Consider the following 22,424-nt stretch of genomic DNA (forward strand, 5'->3'; position numbering starts at 1 on the left):
GATTCTCAGCGAAATAAGTCAGGGTCCCTGCCCTCAAGCTCCCCTTCTAATCACAGTCACAGAAAAGTAAGCAGAGAATCATTAAGTGGTTAATCATATACACATGCTTTTGGCTTACGTCAAAAACCTGTAACCTTAAAGTTCGCTGAATGATCAAACTCCAAGTCAGAAAGTATCTTGGAGTAGTGCCTCTCAAAGTTTACTGTACATAAGAATTATCTGGAGAACCTGTTAAAATGCATATTATGATTCTGAAGGTTTGAAGTGGAAGCCAAGATGATGCATTTCTAATAGGCTCCCAAGCAATGCAGATGCTGTTGGGCCATGAAACACACTAACTAGCAAGGGCTTACTAGTAAAGATTTCCGTAACATTTGACCAGTGCATTCCTCTTATAGCTGAATAAACAGTGACACAGGAAAGTTAAATAACCTGCCTGAGATTACACAAGATAGCATAGTGGACAGCTGAACTGGGTTAAAATTTAGGTGTCTTGAGTCGATGTAGCAGTAATTTGAAAATATGTAAGCTGACTTTCTGCCTAAACAAGACCAAATCCGTCCAAGACAGAGAACAGACTTCCTAAACAATACTACTGATCACCAGAAATCAGGGACAACATCCACCATCACCCCATTGCTCCCAGTTGAAGTGGTTTCAAAGAGTCCACTTTGCTACCCTAACTTACCTGAGCTCTCTGAAGAAAGTTCAGAAGGCTGACTACTGACAGGTTTCTTCTGGTCTTGTTTCTCTAACACAGAATCCTCATCTGTTGGCACGTTGTACTTCTGACCCACAGCTGTCACTGGTTCTGGATGTAACAGTAAAAACCACACAAGTTTTAGAGCAGCAAGATTTCAGCTGTTTTTCCACCTTTCAGAAACTCGATTCAGGAATGGTTTTTGAGGAATGAGCGATGGTCCTCAGAGAGCAGCAGAGAAATGGAGTGGTAGCTAGACAGTGAAGTTGGGAAAGTTTTTGTTTTGTTTCAGATGGGGAAAAATAACAGATATTTGTACATTGGTGGGAATGAGCCAGTGGAGAGGGACAAAGATTGGTGAGAGGCAAGAAAGGAAAGAATGGCTAGGGCAGCATGCCTAAGTAGGCGAGAGGAGATGGGAGCTAGTGCAACCTGGAGAGACTGGCCACACCTAGGAGCAGGGACAGTTCACCTACAGCAACAGGAGGGAGGCGGAGACTATGGAGACAGCACACAAGTAGGCAGATGAGGTAGCACAAGTTTGTGAAGGTTCTCTTTTGTGGCTTAAGTTATCAACAAGGAAAACAGACCAGCAGAGAAATAAGGAGGAAGGTGTTAGAAACTGGAGGAGGGAGAGAAGGTGAGAAAGAACTGTCTAGAAGAGCAGGAATGTGTGTAGACTTGTAAAATACAGTGTAAGTGTCTGTATTTTATCTGGCACAACGTGTGTCCCTCACCTTTCTGGAGACTACACGCTGGTAGACAGAAATAAGGAGTAAACTTAAACCCATACCTGGTGAAATGATAAAAGTAGATGCAGCTGATGGCCCCTCATCCCGGAGAGATTTTAACTGGGCCTCCTCACGTACTTCTTCCTGTGTCTGCGCAATTTCCATGTCCTTAGCTGGAACAGCTGCCACCTCCGTTTCTGAGGGTGGTGCAACATCCTTGGCTGGACTCACATTGTTGGCCAGGGTGACCTGTGTCCCAGGGGGCAGAGCCATATCCTTAGCCAGAGCGATCTCTGTTTCTGGAGGCTGAGGCACATTCTTGATCAGGGTTACTTCTGTTTCTGGGGGCATAGCCACATTCTTGCCCAGGGCCATCTCTGTTTCTACAGGTGAAGCTAGGTCCTTCCCCAGGGCCACATCTGTTTCTTGGGGTAGAAGCACATCCTTGCCCAGGGGTACCTCTGTTTCTGGGGATGGAGCCATGTCTTTCACTGGGGCCTTTTCTGTATCTGGATGTGGAGCCATATCCTTGACTGGGGCCACTTCCATTTCTGGGGGCAGTGCCTCATCCTTGGTCAAGAAAATCTTGGTTTCTGGGGGCAGTGCCATATCCCCAGTCAGGGCCACCTCTGTTTCTGAGGACAAGGCTGCCTCTTTGGCTGAGGATATTTCTGTGGGTGACACAACGTCCTTAGCCAGTGCCATTTCTATATCTGAGAGTGATTCCACACCCTTGGCTGGGGTCATCTGTCTGTCTGTGGGTGCTACCATGCCCTCATCTGGGGACAAATCCATTTTTATAGGTGGTGCCCTCTCCGTTTCTTTGAATGGTATCGCATCCTTAGCTGGGGCTACCTCTGTGTCTGTGGGCAATACCATATCCTTGGCTAAAGATACATCTGTTTCTGTGGACAAAACAGCATCCTTCACCGGGGCTTCTTCTGTTTCTTTGGGTAGTACCATGTCCTTGACTAGGACCATATCTGATTCCATAGATGATTCCATGTTCTTAGCCAGTGTCACATCTGATTTGATAGAAGGTTCCATGTCTTTAGCCAATGCCACCTCTGTTTCTGTGGCTGGTGCCATGTCCTTGGCAGGAGACATCTCTGTTTCTCTAGATGGTGCCATGTCATCAGCCTTCAGTCCCATCATGATTTCCAATGCTTCTGTTGGTGCCCTCTCTTCTGCTCCCTTCTTCACTTCTACTTCTTCAGCTGGCTCTAAGGGAAATAAGTTGGAAATTTAGAACCCATCATCGTCTGCTCACAGGTCTACATTCAAAACTTACTTTCTGAGAGCATAAGAGTATCTAGATTTTGTGACCACAACACCCTAAACATAACTAAGAAGCTGTCTAATTAATGTATTTGTGCCCACTCTTTGATAGTCCCAATACTTCGAAGAATAGGATACTAAGAGAATAAATCGTGGAGGAGGAAAGGAAAAGAAGAGTTAAAACACAGGTTTAAAAATAACAACAACACGGGCACACAGTTATTTTAAGAATGGGAGGGGCGCCTGCGTGGCTCAGTTGGTTGAGCGGCCAACTTCGGCTCAGGTCATGATCTCGCGGTCCGTGAGTTCGAGCCCCGCGTCGGGCTCTGTGCTGACAGCTCAGAGCCTGAAGCCTGTTTCAGATTCTGTTTCGCCCTCTCTCTGACCCTCCCCTGTTCATGCTCTGTCTCTCCCTGTCTCAAAAATAAAAATAAAAATGTTAAAAAAAAAAAAAAAAGAATGGGAACTTGTGGGACATCCAGAAAAAAAACCTTAGAGTTCCAAGTCTGCACTGAACTGAAAAGGGATGTTCTCTGCCCATGAACCCCAAGTGCTGTATTTCAATTTTGCCTTCATTTCTCCAGCTGTGAAACCAGTAACTGAAGTAATAAAGGCATTTGTGATAGTTCTGAAACTTTATCTATACTGCTGTCCACTGCTAATCAAAAAGTCTGATGATTTAAATGGACTATGATACCGTAACCGTTAAGTGAAGACGGGTTCTAATAATTTACCTGCCGTGGGCTGCAGAGGCTGTGTCACAGCCATCGGGGAAATGAAGGATTCCGGGTGTGGAGAGTTTGGGGCTTCCACAGGCCACCCCTGAGGCACAACATTTGCAGGAGCAAATGTGTCACAGGGAAACAGACCTAATATTGAAACACAAACACACAGATTGTTGAAACTGGGTCAACAATGGGGAAAAAAAGCATCTGATATTTAAAATCAGCTTTATACACTGCCATAATGACACGAACCTAAGCACCAGTGAAAAACAAAGGAAGTATAAAGAAAAACTGTTAATGTTCTTTATGTTTGGGCAAATTTTTTAAATGGCTGTCATGTTATTATAATCAGCATTGGTTGGCAGCCTCCTACAGTGCACTGCAAAGAGTCAAAATACCAAAGACTGAATGCAAGCACCAATATCACAACTGAAGTATAATAAGGGATTGTGAGTCTTGATTTCCTCATCTGTAAAATGAGATCAATATTTCCCTCTGCAACGTAACAAGACAGTTTTGTGAAAATGTTTTGTAAATTATTAAGAACTAGGACAGATGTAAAAGGATTATTACTATGCTGTCCGTCATCAGATAATAGGGGATTTAATATCACGTGGTCCTTGCCATCAGGAGTATTATGATTTAGCTAGAAAGGCAAGACAGACATGTACCAAACAGTCTATAGTACGTACTAAGTGGGCTAAGAGTTTGAAAACAATTATGAGGACCAGAATAGCCACAGAAGGCTTCAGAGGAGAAGCAAGAGCAGAAAGAGAGGACAGAGCAGTCAATTTCAAAGATGGAGAACCCTGAGCAAAGTATGAAGATGCCAACAGGACAAGAATGTTTCTGCAACTATGAAGTTAGTTGGATTCAAGTGGATTTTGCGTACCAGAGAGGGAAAACAGAATTAAGACCAACAATGGAAGAAGGATCTGGAAAGCCAGAGAAATTTAGATTTGAAGAGAGAGAGAGAGAGAGAGAGAAAGAGAGAGAAAGGGTGTGTTAAGGTCTTAATGAAAATGACATGATGAATACAGAATAGGGCCTTGGTGGCAAATGCAGCAGGCATATTTGGAATGAATTTAAAAGGGAGCAGGAGTCCTACCGAGGTGTTCTAGGTGTCTAGTGACAGGGGCTTACATGGGGTGGCCCAGGCAGGGGGGTGTGTTGTGTGGCAGGGGAGTAGTGGGAACATAAAGAAACAGAAGAAAGATGCTGTTAAAAAAAAAAAAAAAAAGAAGAAGCTAAGGAAGCCTGGGTGGCTCAGTGGGTTGAACGTCTGACTCTTGATTTTGGCTCAGGTCATCAATTCACAGTTTATGGGATCAAGCCCTGCATCGGGCTCTGTACCAACAGCACGAAGCCTGCCTGGGATTCTCTCTCTGCCCCTCCCCTGCTTGTGCGCTCTCTCTCCAAATGAATGGATAAACTTAAACAAAAAAAAATTTTTTTTAATTTAAAAAAAGGAAGACAGAAAGAAAGAAAGAAGCCAATGAGACTAAATGACTCACTAGCTGTCGAGCTGACAGAACAGAAGTCAAAGCCACAATCAAAGTATTAAGAGACGACATGGATAGCATCACTTAACATCCTTCCTCCTAGAGATATTCAGTCCAAACAAAAGCATAAATGCAACATATTATTAGCCAGGATCTTAACAAACACAAAATTATAAGCATTGCTGAAGTGGGACTTATTGGTGAAGGAACTTCACTGAAGGGACTTACTGAAGGAAACCAGAATGTCACCCCAAAATATGCCTCTTTGACATAAAAATTATTTTGAGCTGAAGGTAATGTGGGAGTAGCAACCCGAGAAAAAACCTCCCCCTTTCTGCTTAAAGGCGGGATATAAATTCTCCTCTTCCTGGAGACAGACTCTTGTCAGCCCAGAGAGGGCGCCAGAGGGATCGGCACGCAAACCTTACTCCATTAGTTCCTCCCATGCATTTTCTTCCCACAGTTAGCCACTCCTGGAAGCCTAAAACTGCTTTCCTTTTCCTGTCATTTCTCTACCAATTTATGGTTCTTCATTGAAGATGCTATATAAACCAAAATTCTAAGCTACCATTTTGAATTACTTTTCTCCCATGTGATGGATGCTGCATGTTGACAAACTGTTTGTCTCCTGTTAATCTTGTCGTTAACAAGTCCCAGCAGAAAACCTAAGATGGGAAGAAGTAAAGTTTCACCTCCCCCACAGTACCCTGGCCACGTTCATGTTACAAGTGATACAACAGAACCAGGAATAAGGACACTACTAATTGAGATCTGAGATCTGTTTAATGTTTACCATGTATCAGATGCTGTAAGAAGTGCTTCTACAAAATTTTACTTAATTATCACCCCATCTTTAAGGAAGGAACTAGTGCTGGCCCCACTTTATAGGTAAAGAAATCAAAGTTTACAGAGGACATAACTTGCCCAAGGCAATGAATTGGTAAAATGTGGAAAGAGAATCTGGCCCTATGATAGTGTATTCAAGATCCCATGAGAGGATATGATCAGATCTGAGCAGCCCAACTGTGAACTCTCTCCTGTGACCAATCTAGAAAGAGACTTGTTACAGCCAGAGCCAATAAACATGACTGCCTAGTGGTTAACTTCAAAGGTGATGGGTTAAAGGCCACATTAATTGTTTGGAGTTAAGCAATAAATCCAGTTGAAGAAGTCATACCGTAACTGTCTTGCAGGGGATCATTTTGTTCTGTAAATGCTGAAACATTGGTTGTTCCACTGGGGAGAAAAAGAAAATCTTCCAGGCCATCATCATGATGCATCTTAAAGGGATCTGGAATAAAGAAGGAATTTAAAATTCATTCCCAGTGAATACAACTAAAATGATTAGCATTCCTTATTAGCCTATGATGAATATTGATTGGTTACATGTGTGTTGTCAATATAAGTGAAATAAGTTGAGATAATATGTGACTGAAAATGGTAGAGAATCACGAATTCCTTTGTTACAAGTTAAGAGTATGCAATCTCATATTCTCTACGATTTGATTATCTGAACCAGTCAACAAATAACAAACTAAAAACACAACTAATGGTCAATTCTATAACATGCTAAGAGGTGAAAGTACAGATTTGATTAAACTTTCAATATATATTTAGACATTCACTTCAGGTTATTAAGGGAAAAAAAAAAAAAAAAAAGATAGCCAGGCAAGTAAAAAAGACATTTTCACCTCATGTGGGCATCATGAAGAAAACGACTTTTCAAAACCTGTCTGAATGAGACAAGGTAAACAGCTGGCGTCTGAAGAAGAGAAATAAGCTCCAGAATCAGGAGTTGCCATAAATAAAGTCACTCAAAACATCAGGGAAACTCTGTGCCTTCTTAGATGAAAAAAAGAGCAAAGCCAGTCAGATCGAGCAAGAATTTGGTTCTAAGAAGGCCTTCTCAAAATTTAGCACACATCTGAATCACCCTGCAGGCTTAAAGAAACACTGATTGCTGGGCCCTAAGAATCTGCATTTCTCACTAGTTCCTTGGTAGACTCGTAAGGTGCTTCATTTGTCAGAGGCAGCTGCATAAAAACCTAGGCCTTGGGAGAATGTTCATTCCTGTGGCTCTGAGGCAGCTGGACCACCCTCTTCTAGTAAGGGATGTCAGAAGCAGGGGAGACCATGGCACTGGGAAGTATGAACAAGCAGAAAGCAAACTGAGAAGCTGCTGGAGACAGAGGAGGCCCTGGTGCTGCTTCTCCAGAAGAGTGGGGGAGCTGGGAGAGGAGAGAGATTCTAACCATTCACTCTCCCCAGGATCACTTCGTTTGAAATGCTGCCACTTGCTCTGCTCCTCAGGCTTCCACTGAAGGAAAACAGGAAGCTTAAACCATCAATGAGGGTAACTGCTGTATGGTTTGCACATTAGGATGGGAAACTGCTAACTTGCATGTAAAAATGAGTGGTTTCTACAAAGTTCTGTCATTTTCTTATTACTTTTTTAGTGGGTGCCTCTAATATGGCAGACTCTGTGAGCTCTAAAAACCCAGAGATGTGTGAGATCAGGGTTGAGAACATTTAGCAAAGGGATGTTTTAGTTCTAGTCAAGGATGATCTTCCCTTGATAAATATTTAAGCTGAGAACTAAAGAACTAATTAAGTGGTTAGAGAAAGGAAGACCTTTTCTCTATCTGCATTCCTTCCCTTAGTGATCTCATCTAATCTCACAGTTTAAAATTCTGTGTATAAATTAATGACACTCAAATTTGTACCTCGAGCCATCTAGATATCACCCCTTATTTCTTGACTTTCATATCAAATTGCCAACTCTTAATGTATAAAATAAAGCTAAAATGTAGTATGTTTCCCAAACTACCCCTCATGAAATCTTCCCATCTCTAGTGGCATTCTATCTTTTTGGTCAAAAACACTGGAGTCATCCTTGACTTCTCTCTTTCATACAAATTTGATTCATAAGAAAATTCAACTGACCTGACCTTCAAAATGTCTCCCAGAACCTGTTTTTTTTTTTTCCCTACCTTCAATGATTAGGGTGTCTCACAGGTTGTAGTCAAAGTATTGGCCAAGACTGTGATCATCAGAAGACTTGACTGGGGCTGGAGAACCTGCCTATACAATGATTTACTTACATGGATATTGACTAGAAGGCTCTGTTCCTCCCCTATGTGGGCCTCTCCATAGCATCTGGCTATCCCCAGGATGAGTAAACCCAGAATGACCAAGATGGAAGCCACAGTGTCCTTTATAACCTAATCTTAGAAATGATATACCATTATTTCTGTCATCTACCGGTCACACAGACCAACCCTGGTACAATGGGAAGTTACTACTTAAAGTTGTGAATACCAGGAGGTGGGGTTCATTGGAACCATCTTGGGGGTGGACTACCACACTTGACTTTCAAGACATTATATTTTTCTGGCTTTTCCCCAACATCAAAACCGGCAATTCCTTTGAAGTTACCCTTGCTGGTTCCTCTCCTTCCTGACTTGAATTAGTAATTAAAAACTACTCACAAGAAAATTCCTAAGTTGGCTTCGCTATTGAATTCTACCAAACATTTAATGAAAAATTAAAACCAATTCTTCATAAACTCTTCCAAAACTAAAACTCAAGAGGGGAGAACACTTCCTAACTCATTCTATGGTTGGTATTACCATAGAATGGTATAACTCTGATATTACTCTGATACCAAAACTAGACAAAGACATCAGAAGGAAACTACAGATCAATATCTCTTCTAAATACGGATGCCAAAATGCTCAATACGTTTATGAATGTGCCAGCAAATAACATGAGTTATACACCATGACCAAATGAGATTAATCCCAGGAATGCAAGATTAGTTTAACACCCCAAAATCAATTAATGTAATACATACATATCAGTAGAATAAAAAATGAAATCACATGGGAGCACCTGGATGGCTCAGTCAGGTTAAACGTCTGACTCTTGGTTTCAGCTCAGGTCATGATCTCAGTTTGTGGGATTGAGACCCACGTTGGGCAATGCGCTGACAATGCAGAGCCTGCCTGAGATTCTCTCTCTCCCTCTCTCTCTGCCCCTCCCCTGCTTACTCCCACTCTCTCTCTCAAAAAAAATAAATAGGGGGCGCCTGGGTGGCGCAGTCGGTCAAGCGTCCGACTTCAGCCAGGTCACGATCTCGCGGTCCGTGAGTTCGAGCCCCGCGTCGGGCTCTGGGCTGATGGCTCGGAGCCTGGAGCCTGTTTCCGCTTCTGTGTCTCCCTCTCTCTCTGCCCCTCCCCCGTTCATGCTCTGTCTCTCTCTGTCCCAAAAATAAAAAAAATAATAAAATAAAATAAAATAGATAAATAAATAAACTTAAAATAATAATAAAACCACATGATCATTTCAATAGGTGTAGAAAAATCACTTGACAAAACCCAACACCCTTTCATGATAAATCAAACACTTGACAAATTAGGAATAGAAGGCATTTTCCTTAATCTAATAAATGGCATCTATAAAACACCCACCACTGACACCATACTTAAAAAATGGCAAAAGACTAGATGCTTTCCCTCTAAGACTAGTAACAAAATAAGGATGTCTGCTCTCACTACTTCTAGTTATCATTGTATTAAAGACTCTGGCCAGGAAAATTAAGCCAAAAAAAGAAATAAAAGCCATCCAGATTGGAAACGAGGAACTAAAACTGTATTTGTAAATGACATGATCTTACATATGGAAAATCCTAAGGAATCCACTAAAAAACTATTAGAACTAATGAGTTCAGCAAGGCTGGAAGATACAAGATCAATATACAAAAATCACTCGTGTATCTACATCCTTCCAATGAACAATCTGAAAATGAAATTAAGAAAACAATTCCATTCACAGCATTAAAAAGAATAAAATACTAGGAATAAATTTTACAAAAGGGAGTATAAAATTTACGCTCTAAAAACTACAAAATATTGGTGAAGGAATAAGATATAAATAAACGGAAAAACATTCTATGTTTATGGATTTGAAGATAATATTGTTAAGATGGCAAAACTCCTCAATTTGATCTATAGATTTAATGCAATTCCTAACAGAATCCCAGCTGATTTCTTTATAGAAATTGACAAGCTGATTCTAAAATTCATATGAAATGCAAAGGACCCAGAACAACCAAAATAATCGTCAGAAAAAACAAAGTAGGAAAATCTACACTTCCCAACTGCAAAACTTACCACAAAGCAACAGTAATCATGACAGTATAGTGCTGGCTTAAGGACACACATATAGATCAATAGAACAGAACTAAGAGTTGATAAACAAAACTATGTATCTATGGTTAACAGATTTCAACAAGGATACCAAGACCATTCAATGGGGAAAGAATAGTCTTTCCAAAGACTGGAGACGGGACAACTGGATATCCACATGAAAAATAATGAATTTGGACCTCTACCTCTCACCATATAGAAAAACCAATTTACAGTGGACCGAAGACCTTAATGCAAGAGCCAAAATTATAAAAATTTTAGAGAAAAACATAAGGGTAAATGTTCATGACCTCAGTTTGGCAATGGGCTCTTAGGTATGACATCAAAGTATGAGCAACAAAAGAAAAACAAGATAAACTGGTCTTCAAAATCAAAAACTTTTATGCATCAAAGGACACTATCAAGAAAATTAGAAGACAACCCACAAAATGGGAGAAAGCATTTGCAAATCATAAATCTGATAAGGGTCTATTTTATAAAGAACTCATACAGGACACAACAAAAAGACAAACCAATTAAAAATGGGACAGAGGATTTCTCTAAGGAAGATATATAAATAGCCAACAAACACACGAAAAGTGAAAAAGATAATCAACACCATTAGCCAATACAAAAATGCAAACAAAAATCATAACAAGATACCATTTCATACCAACTAGGTTAGCTGTAATTTTTGAAAAAGAAAAACAAGCATTTTTAAGGATGTGGAGGAATTACAAACCTAATCCACTACTGGTGGGAATATAAAATGGTACAGGTGCTTTGGAAAACAGTTGGGCAATTCCTCAAATTAAACACTGAGTTATCATATGATCAGCAATTCCAGTCTAGGTATTTCTCTCAAGAGAAATTTAAGTATATGTCTACTACACAAAACCCTTTTTAAAACAGCATTACTGACAACAGTAAAGAAAAAAAAAGGAAACTGCCTATATGTTTATCAACTGATGAACAGATAAACAAAATGTAGTATATCCATACAATGCAGTATTATGAGGTCCTCTGAAAGAATGGAGTACTGACCGATGCCACAAACCACAAGTCCTTGAACACTTGCTAAGTGAGAAAGCTAGTCACAAAAGACCATATATTATTCCATTTCCATAAAATGTCCAGAATAGATAAATTTAGAGAGACAGAAAGAGATTAGTGGTTGCTTAGGGCCAGGGTGGATAAGGAGATAGGGAGTGAGATTTAAAGAACACAGGGTTTATTTTTGAGGTAATACTAAAAATCCACTGAACCATACATTTTAAATGGGTGAACTGTATGGTATGTGAATTATATCTCAATAAAAAAAGCTGTTTTGAAAAATTATATATCTAGCCTAGCCAATAACTGGAAAATGGATAGAACATCAAGTACTAGATTATTTGGAACCAGTTATAAGCTCCTTATTAATTGGATGGCAAAAAAGAAGCCATATATAAGTGCAAACAAGACAACAGCTCTCAACCTGGAGTGGCGGCAATGATGCTATCACTTTGAGGTCCTTCTGCAATCCATTCCTGCCACCATTTCCAGCTCTAGCCAACTACACATATGCTTTTTGTCTCTATAGATTAGTTTGATTTTATAGAAATGAAGTATGAGGGGCGTCTGGGTGGCTCAGTTTGTTAAGCGTCCGACTCCTAATTTTGGCTCAGGTCATAACCTCATGGTTTGTGAGTTCTAGCTCCGCATTGGGCTCTGCACTGACAGTGTGGAGCCTGCTTGAGATTCTCTCTCTCTCTCTCTCTCTCTCTCTCTCTCTCTCTCTCTCTGTCCCTCCCCTGTTCACGTGCTCTCTCCCCTCCTCTCTCAAAATAAATAAATAAATTTTTTTTTTAATTTTTTTTTTCAACGTTTATTTATTTTTGGGACAGAGAGAGACAGAGCATGAACGGGGGAGGGGCAGAGAGAGAGGGAGACACAGAAGCGGAAACAGGCTCCAGGCTCCGAGCCATCAGCCCAGAGCCCGACGCGGGGCTCGAACTCACGGACCGTGAGACCGTGACTTGGCTGAAGTCGGACGCTTAACCGACTGCACCACCCAGGCGCCCCAATAAATTTTTTTTAAAAAGGTGAAGAAAAAAAAAGAAATGGGGTATGAGTCCTAGTTTTCCCTTCTGTCAAATGAGGATCATATGTACTTGGCAGAGTTAGGTAAGAAACACAGAAAATATGTATAGAAAGGCTCTAGCACTGTGCCAGGCACAACACAGACATTCAACAAATGGTGCTATTATTACTGTAGTAATTCCTTTTGGAAGAATTAGGTTCTAAGGTACTACTGACCATTAGTCTTCAATGAGTATGAATTTCAGTTAAGTTACTCAGAACAGGCTTTAAATCTAGAGGGGTGTGTGCCTCAGATGAAGGGATCAAGAGGAGAAAGGGTCAACTAAATTTTCAGGGTAAATGAGTACACTTTGGTTGTACCTGACAAGCTATACTTAGGCTAAAGGGTTCTATGTGAGCAGTGGCTGTAAATTATTCATGTTTATGTCACCGCTCACACTGAGCAGCCACAGGCAAGCCTGCACTTACCAGTCTGAGTAGGATTCACCAACTGTTCAGGTTCGAAGCAGAAGTTTGTATTTTCTGGCCAGTTCTGGATGTTCTGATATCCTTGGAAGGTCATTTTCTCGTCAAGGAATGGAGTTGGAGACCCTTCAAACAGAAACACAAAACAAAAGTTATAAAATACTACTGTCTTCCCTTCCACTAGAATTGAGTTTCTACAAGCATTAGAGCTAGTACCATAGGACAAAATCATACCTAGCTAGTGCATTTGAAGACCCATTTTTTTTCCCTTTATTAAGACAGAAAAACAATCAAGATGCTGGAAGCACAGGTTGTTATATAAGGTTAAAAACATCATAGGATGACTTCTGGTTATGATACATGAAAAGGTTAGTGATTTTCATCCACAAAGGAACAAGTATAAAATTGGGACAAAACTGGGAGGCTTGGGTGGCTCAATCGGTTAAGCATCCAACTCTTGATTTCGGCTCAGGTCATGATCCCACAGTTTGTGGGTTTGACCCCTGCATCAGGCTTTGTGCTGACAATGGACAGCCTGCTTGGGATTCTCCCTCTCCCTTTTTCTCTCTGCCCCTCCTCCATTCATGTGCGTGCGCGTGCGCTCTCTCGCTCTCTCTCTCTCTCTCAAAATAAATAAACTTTAAAAACCAACTGGGACAAGACTGTCAACAGCAATCATTTCAAGTCACCAAAATTAAAAAAAAAAAAAAAAAGTCAGATCTAAATAAATGCGGAGACATACTACGTTCATCAATGCAAAACTCAATATTGTTAAGATGGTAATTCTCAAACTGACCACTATATTCAAGGCAATTAAAAGTGTCAGCAAAATTTTTTGAAGATGTCAGAATGGAAATGCATAAAAACACAAAACAGCCAAAACAATTTTGAAGAAAAGCACATTGGAGGACTTACATTACTTGATTTCAAAAGTTACTTTTACAAATGTACAATAACCAAGTCAGTGTTGTACGGACCACACATTAGATAAATGGAGCAGAACAGAGTTCAGAAAGAAACCTAAGTTGTGGATGACTGGTTTTTAACAGAGGTGCCAAGGGTATTCAATGCGGAAAGGATAATTTTTTTCAACCAGTGATACAGAAACAGTTGGTCACTTACCTCACACCACATGCAAAATCTAACTCCAAATAGATTAAAGACCTAAATATAAACATGTAAAACTAAAAACTTGTAGAAGAAAACTAGGAGAAAAATCTCTGTGACCCTGGATTAGACAAAGACTTCTTAGACATGTCATCAAAGGTAGGATCCAAAAAAGAAAAAAATACTGATGAACTGGACATCATGGTAATGTAAAACTTTTGCTTTTCAAAGATACCATTAAGAATATGAAAAGAGAAGACCCCAACTGAGAGAAAATATTTGCAAATGGATGAATCTGATAAAGGACATGTATTCAGAAGAGATCAAAATCTGTTACAACATAATCTACATTAGCTAAGTTTTAATAAGAGAGAAACAGTTCACTTATCACATTAAAAACTTAATATATTCATAAGTAACTTAAATATTGGTACATACTGTGGATTCAAAACTGTGTTTAAGCATTTAATATGGAGGAAAAGCGACTTCACTCTTTGCTTAGTTTTGTTTATACTTGCTGTGAACAATGTGTAAACTTTTCTTTAATTTCCCTTATACTTTGTTTGCTCTGATCATATTTATTAAGATGTTATTCTTTGTCTGTTAAGTCTAATGATAAAAAATTAAGACTTGGAAAAAATCTCTTCCAACACAGTTATAACACAAGCAACTCAATTTTAAATGGGGAAAAGATTTCAACAGACATTTTCATCAAGGAAAATACACAAATGGGTAATTTGCACACGAGAAAAAGCTCATCATCATTAGTCAATAAGGAAATGCAAACTGCCATCACTATGAGATGCCACTACACTACAGAACTGCTAAACCAAAAGACTGATGATACCAGGAGTTTGTGAGGATATAGAGAAAAAGGAAGCTTCTTTCATTCCTGGAGGGAATGTTAAATTCTTTAAGTAAATACTAAATAAATACTTTAGAAAATAGTCTGGGGCACCTGGGTGGTTCAGTCGTTTAGGCGTCTGACTTCGGCTCAGGTCATGACATGATCTAGCTGTTTGTGAGTTCAAGTCCTGCCTCGGGCTCTGTGCTGACAGCTCAGAGCCTGGAGCTTGTTTCAGATTCTGTGTCTCCTCTCTCTCTGCCCCTTCCCTGCTCACATTCTGTCTCTCAGAAATGAATAAACATTAAAAAAAAAAAAAAAAACTTTTTTAAAGAAAATAGTCTGATGGCTTCCTTTTCTTATTAACAGCTTAACTGAGATAATAAATTTACCCTAAATTGTTTTTTAAGCTTTATTTATTTATTTTGAGAGAAAGAGAGCATAAGTAGGGGAGGAACAGAGAGAAGGACAGAGAGAGAATTCCACGCAGGCTCCACACTATCCACGCAGAGGCAGACGCATGGCTTGAACTCACAAACCGTGAGATCATGACCTGAGCAGAAATCGAGTCGGATGCTTAACTGACTAAGCCACCCAGGAGCCCCTAAATTTACCCTTTTAAAGTGTAGAATCCAGTGGGTTTTACTATATTCACTGAGTTATATAACTACCACCACTATCTAACTTAACATTTTTATTAACTCCAAAATCCTATACCCATTCCCCTTTCCCACTTTCCCCCAGCCCCTAGCAATCATGAATCTACTTTCTGTTTCTGTGAATTTTCCTATTCTAGACATATCACATAAATGTAATCATACAATATGCAGCCTTTTGTGACTGGCTTATTTCACTAAGCACACTGTTTCCAAGGTTCATCCTCGTTGTGGCTTGTGTCAGAACTTCACAGCTTTGTACGGCCAAATAATTCTCCATTGTATGAATATACCATAGTTTATCAATTCATCTGTTGACATTTGATTGTTTCCATTTTTTGGCTATTGTAAACAACGTTGCTATATACATTTAGGTACAGGTTTTTGCATATGTTTCCAATTCTACAGAATTTCTGGGTCATACAGCAACTCTTATGCTTAACATTTTGCAAATCTCTCTCAAAAATAAACATTAAAAAAAAGAAATGTCTATTCAAACCATTTACCCATTTTTTAATTGAGCTATTTGGGTTTTTTAAATTATTACTGAGATGCAAGATTCACTTTCTTTTTTAAATTCAAGCATAGTTAACATACATTTTATTAGCTTCAGGTGTACAATACAATGATTCAACAATTCTATACATTACTCAGTGCTCATCACAGTAAATGTACTTTAAAAAAATTTTTTTTTAAATTTACATCCAAATTAGTTAGCATATATTGCAACAATGATTTCAGGAGTAGACTCAGTTCCCTTTACCCATTTAGCCCATCCCCCCCTCCCACAAACCCTCCAGTAACCCTCTGTTTGTTCTCCATATTTATGAGTCTCTTCTGTTTTGTCCCCCTCCCTGTTTTTATATTATTTTTGTTTCCCTTCCCTTATGTTCATCTGTTTTGTCTCTTAAAGTCCTCATATGAGTGAAGTCATATGATTTTTGTCTTTCTCTGACTAATTTCACTCAGCATAATACCCTCCAGTTCCATCCACATAGTTGCAAATGGCAAGATTTCATTCTTTTTGATTGCCAAGTAATACTCCATTGTATATATATATATATATATACCACATCTTCTTTATCCATTCATCCATCAATGGACATTTGGGCTCTTTCCATACTTTGGCGATTGTTGATTGTGCTGCTATATAAACATGGGGGTGCAGGTGTCCCTTCGAAACAGCACACCTGTATCCCGTGAATAAATGCCTAGTAGTGCAATTGCTGGGTCATAGGGTAGTTCTACTTTTAGTTTTTTGGGGAACACAGTAAATGTACTTTTAATTGCCTTCACCTATTTCACCCATCTCCTCACCCACCTTTCCTCTGGCAACCACCAGTCTGTTCTCTGTATTTAAGAGTGTGCTTTTTGCTTCTTTTGTTTCCTTTTGTATTGTTCTTTTGTTTCCTAAATTCCACATATGAGTGAAATCATATTGTATTTGTCTTTCTCTGATTTATTGCATTTAGCATTCCACCCTTGAGATCCATCCAAGATTTATTTTCTTGAGGATATCCTTAGCACAAAAAAATTTTAATTTAGATAAAATCCAATTTTTCTTTTTGAAGATTTCATTTTTAAGTAATCTCTACACCCAACATAGGACTTGAATTTACAACACCAAGATCAAGAGTCACGTGCCACTCCGACTGAACCAGCCAAGTGTCTGGACAAAGTCCAATTTATCTGGTTTTCTTTTGTCACTTGTGCTTTGGAGCCCTAAGAAACCACTGACTAATCCAAGGTCATAAAGATCTATGCCTAGGTTTTCTTGTAGGAGATTTATAGTTTTACCTCTTATATTTAGGTCTATGATCCACTTTGAGTTTGTTTGTTTGTTGTTTTTTTTTTTTTATGTGATAATAGAGGTAGGGGTGCCAACTTCATTCTTTTGCACATAGATATTCAGTTTTCCTGGCCCCGTTTGCTGAAAAGACTATAGCAGTCCCCCCTTATTGGTGGAGGATATGTTCCAAGACACCCCAATGGACTCCTGAAACTGCAAACAGTACTGACCCTACATATACTACTATTTTTCCTATTCATACATACCCTGTGACAAAGTGTAATGTATAAATCAGGCACACCAAGAGGTTAACAATAACTAATAATGAAATAGAATAATTATAGCAATATACTATAAACAAAAGTTATAGGAATGTGGTCTCTCTATCAAAATATTTTGGTGTACTATGTTCACCCTTCCTGTGATGATATAAGATGACAAAATGCCTGTGATGAAATGAAATAAGGTGAACGACATAGACACTGTGACACAATGTTAGGCTACTGCTGACCTGATCTGTCAGAAGGAGAACCATCTGCTTCCATAAAGCTGCTAGCCATGGATAACTGAAACCATGGAAAGCAAAACCACGGATGAGGGGGTACTGCTGTGTTCTTCTCCCTTGATTTATTTAGCACCCTTGTTGGAAAATGTAAGAGTTTATTTCTAGACTTTGACAGTTTCTTAAAATGTTTCTTAAAATGTTAAACACACGCTTACCACATGACCCAATAATTTCAACCCTGGGTTGAAAGAGAAATGAAACCATATATCTATATAAAAACCAGTATATTAATGTTGACAGCTGCATTATTCATAATAGCTAAAAATCAGAAACTCAATGTTCATCAACTAGTGAATGGATAAACAAAATACGGTGCATACATACAGTGGAATAATATGCAGCTGGCTATATAAATGGGAATGAACTACTGATAAACACTACAATACAGATGAGCCTTAAAAGCACTGTGATCTGTGAGAAAAAGCAAGACACAAAAGACTATATGTTTTATGATTCTGTTCACATGAGTTTTCTAGAAAAGGCACAACTATAAAGACAGGAAATAGAATAGTGGTTGCCTAGACTGTAGGTAGGAATGGGAATTGAGCATAAATGGGCCCAAGGGAATTCTGAGGGTGATAAAAATATTCTAAAAATGGATTAGGGTGACTTTAGTATATACTTCCTTGTTAGGGGTATGAACTTTTGTTGAGAGGGGCATAAAAGTCAATGAGAAAGAAGTTTTGGAAGGCTGAGTAGCCACAGTACCAAAGTTTAAAGTTTCCCTACTGTCTTCCTTCTGGAAAACAGACTAAGACCTAAGGAAGACATGGCTGCAAGGAGAAGGCTCCGCTACAAGGTACTTATAAACATTTCTATGGCTGCTAACACACCAACTGCTAACCTCAAGGCGAACAGGGGGTGGAAGTGGCACGATGCCTCTTTAATTAGTAGCCAACTCATTAGGCTGCCTCTAGGTGTAAATGTTCCCCTTCAAGGTTGCCCTTTATCTTCATGTTTCATATAATCATTTAAATCTGATTTCACCTACATGAAGTGCTTTGGGGGGAAAAGGAGAGAAGAAGAATAAAACAAACACACTTAACCTAAATTTGCATTTTCTTTTTTTTTTAAGCTAATTTATTTGGGGGGGGGGTGGAGAGGGAGAGAGAGAGAGAGAATGAGTAGGGGAAGAGGCAGAGAGAGAGGGAGAGAAAGAATCCCAAGCAAACTCCGCACTGTCAGGGCAGAGCCTGATGCAGGGCCGATCTCACAGACCTTGAGATCAAGACCTGAGCCAAAATCAAGAGTAGGACACTTAACCAACTGAGCCACCCAGGCATGCCTCAATTTGCATTTTCTAAAATGGTCCTTTAGGAACATCTCCTGGGAGGATCTTGGCTATCTGAAGATTTTTTTTCTATAAATGTTTTTACTCACACATAATAAATATGTGGACTTTAAGTGATTTCCCATGCCTACAAGAATGGGAGGTGGATAATATACTAGAATTTTAAATAAGATATTTAATTACCACTTTCTAACTAAAACTCTTCTTACATAAATAAAACACGTAATCCCTAAGAAACTCATCTGCTGGATGGAGAGTTAACACAGTAAACGGCTAACGCTCCCGGGTTCTGTGTGTTAACCAGAGCCTTTAGCAGGAGTGGTTTCTCTCTGGTGGTTATGGGCACTGACCTGCATGCAGCTAAGAAACTTCTGCTCTAACTTATAAGAAAAGGAAACATCACTTCTTCAAAACAGATTTTTTCCAAAATTTAAGCAATGTTTGTCACAGTGCCTTTTTCACATGGGAACTGATTGTCATAATCGTCTTTCATCAGTGATGTTTACAATGGACAATATAGATATTCCACACATAGCTATTCCCAAGGTCAACTCTCACTAAATGACAAAAGTAAATGCCTCCTGTTGTGGTACAATTTGGGGCCAGGGAGAAGAAAAAATTTTAGCAATACAGTTCAGATACGGAGTCTACAAGCAGCAGGGACGAGAACACCCGGTACTGTAATGTGGTCCTGTAAATTCATGTCTAAGCATCTCCAGAGGTTTGAATGCATCACCTCCATTTCCTCCAAGCACCTCCTCCTCCTTTTGGTCTCTCCCCACCCCCCCACCCCATATGCTTTCTCTTTTCTGCCACCCTTTAGCTTTAAGAGAGCCCACTTTAAATGGCATTTCAACACAAGGAAGTTCTGCAGAGCTGACTATAGTCAAACTGCGTTAGTTGTGGGGTTTAATTTTCTATAATTTCCTGTAATGCTTAATATGTATTCATCACTATTTCAGCAGACTTATAGGCCCAATTTTATAGAGACCACATACTTGTTTTTATACAGTGCTGGAGAAGTGGAGAAAACATTCAGCAGAGTCAAATATGAGTTGAGGCCATGGGTAAGAATGGGTAAATAAGGAGCACACCAATTTGAATAGAAAAACCTTGTGGAGGACTACAGTTCTTCACAAAGGACTGCTAGAGAATAGCTAGGACATCAAAGGCCAAAAAAGTAGACCCCAAGGTTTATCTGCCTGTATCCCTCCTAAAGGGGAACCACTCTATTCCCTTCCAGATGGGCCTGGTGCAGCAGTCTATCATGGAGTTTTTGCTTCACTGACCAAAGGGGTACACTTGGGACTCATTCATTCAGGCCAAAAGTCCTCTGGAGAAATCTGATACACAGACCTGACATTTTGGATCTTGAGCCACAATGACATACTGGGCCGCCAGTGGCCCTCTTTGCCACTTTGAAAGAGCCTGCCTGAGAATGAAGCCAAAGAGAGGGCAAAGGAGAAAGGTAGAGCGTAAGTGAGTGAGTGAGTGAGTGAAGCAGAGATAGAACAAGGGGAGGACAGAAAAGCAAGAGAGGGACTTATGAGCCAAGTAGGATTCTAAAAGCCTTTAGGTGTTAAAAAAAAAAAAAATCTAGCTGTAGGCAGCCAACAGACACATAAATGTACAGTCCCTAGTTCTTAGAATAGGAGACAAATTGAGGAAATGTCTAAAAACTTAAGAAATCTATCATTTGTCTATAACAGTCTGAAGGTTTCTTCAAAGGACAGAAAAGAAATCTAAACCGAAAGTAGAAAGAAAGAAAACTGGACTGCAAATGAGGAGATCCAGGCTCTAACTCTGGCTGCCACTTAACTCCGGGCATGACTTCAAGACTTGTAGAGCCACAGACTACTATACTAACTTAGAATTTAAAAAAAAAAAAAAAAAAAAAAAAGGTTGTGATACACAATTTTTAAAATGCATTTTAACTCTAAATTGTGAGACCTCTAACATCCATTCATCTTTATATGCCTCAAAAATCTAGTAAAATATAATTTACATACAAGTACTCAGAAGTTACTGGTTAAATGGAAGTACTTGGACATTTGTTAAGCCAAAAAGATTATAATAAATAAAAAAAAAAAAACCCACAATGTCCTTGGGGTTCACAAGTGGCATATGGAGGAGGGAAGAAGATAAGGTGGCAAATATTTGGATAAACACTTCTTAAAATCAATAAAAATATAAATAATACATTATCTTACCTCTCACATCACAAAGGCACAAATATAACAACAGAGTTCCACTCTGGATTATTAAAAAGAAATTAACCAGAAAATGATGGGAGAAGACAGTTTTCTGATGCTCTGAAGTTGAAGCTAAGAATCAATCTGTAACTGACTCCATAGTACTATAAGCAACAGTCTCAAACCCTGGTCTTTGGCTACTTTCCAGAATAATTTTTCCTCCCCCCCTTATTTATTATTAAATCTTTTAATAAATCTATAGCAGAGTTTAAACAACAGAAAGGGAAGGCAGGAGGGAGGAAAATAGAACAAACAAGTAAGCAAGCAAACAAAGGGATGACCCTGCTCTGATCAAAAGCTTAAATGTAGAAATTTGGGACGGCTTTTTTGTCTCTCTTCGTCTTAGTAATGACCTCTAAAGGATATTTATTCTTTATTACAATATTTATTACAATAAAAAGCATGCTATTAATATTTTTATATTCCATAGAACTTCCATCTTTGGCTTGCTTCCGGAATTAGAGAAGATGCACCCACCATCTACTGTTTCAAAGCTCATAAAGGCAATTTGTTTAGGGCTTCAACATGACAAATGCTTCTCCCAGAATAACATAAATGTTGGATGCTAATCTAACACTCTTCCTCATCCGCTGAAATGAACCAATGGCAGGGCTATTCCCCACTACTTCAACAGGAAAGTCACACTCCGGACACTCCAGACAGGCCAGACCCTCGCAGCCCATGCTTCTCCTACCCCTCCCAGTGCCTGTGCTCATCAGATGAACCTCTGCCCACTGCTGGACTCACATCCCAGAGCCATGACTCAGGTGTCCGTTTCCACACAGCTTCTGTCATAACTTTAATGCTTAGTCTCCTCCTCTTAGCAATTTCGACCTTCATTGTTCCTAGGAAACAATTTAGTCCCTGAACACATATTTCCTTATTAGTCTAACTTTTTTTTTTTTTTACTTTAAAAAATTTTTTTTTCTTTTTTTTCAACGTTTTTTTTATTTTATTTTTGGGACAGAGAGAGACAGAGCATGAACGGGGGAGGGGCAGAGAGAGAGAGAGACACAGAATCGGAAACAGGCTTCAGGCTCTGAGCCATCAGCCCAGAGCCCGACGCGGGGCTCGAACTCACGGACCGCGAGATCATGACCTGGCTGAAGTCGTACGCTTAACCGACTGCGCCACCCAGGCGCCCCTTTTTTTACTTTTTAAATACTTAAACCTTTAAGTATGTTCATCACTTAAATAATTCATTACTTAACATGTATTAATCTTGTTGCTCCAATCCATTAATATGTTTCT

General features: G+C 39.4%; 1 protein-coding gene across 22 annotated transcripts in view; it reads right to left on the reverse strand.

Annotated features, from left to right (window-relative positions):
• Positions 1-22,424, reverse strand: part of MAP4 (microtubule associated protein 4) — a 207,249-nt gene that overhangs the window by 54,367 nt on the left and 130,458 nt on the right. For 21 of the 22 annotated variants that reach the window (XM_045049603.1, XM_045049578.1, XM_045049566.1 and 18 more), the window contains 5 exons: positions 12,673-12,795; positions 6,114-6,227; positions 3,444-3,578; positions 1,494-2,654; positions 689-811 (listed from right to left, as the gene is read on the reverse strand). In XM_045049603.1, the coding sequence (XP_044905538.1) occupies positions 689-811; positions 1,494-2,654; positions 3,444-3,578; positions 6,114-6,227; positions 12,673-12,795 (1,656 nt within the window). The remainder of the gene's footprint in view (positions 1-688; positions 812-1,493; positions 2,655-3,443; positions 3,579-6,113; positions 6,228-12,672; positions 12,796-22,424) is intronic. The other variant, XM_045049587.1, reaches the window with a different exon arrangement.

Source organism: Felis catus, chromosome A2, assembly GCF_018350175.1.
Source record: "Felis catus isolate Fca126 chromosome A2, F.catus_Fca126_mat1.0, whole genome shotgun sequence".
Lineage (NCBI taxonomy): Eukaryota > Metazoa > Chordata > Mammalia > Carnivora > Felidae > Felis > Felis catus.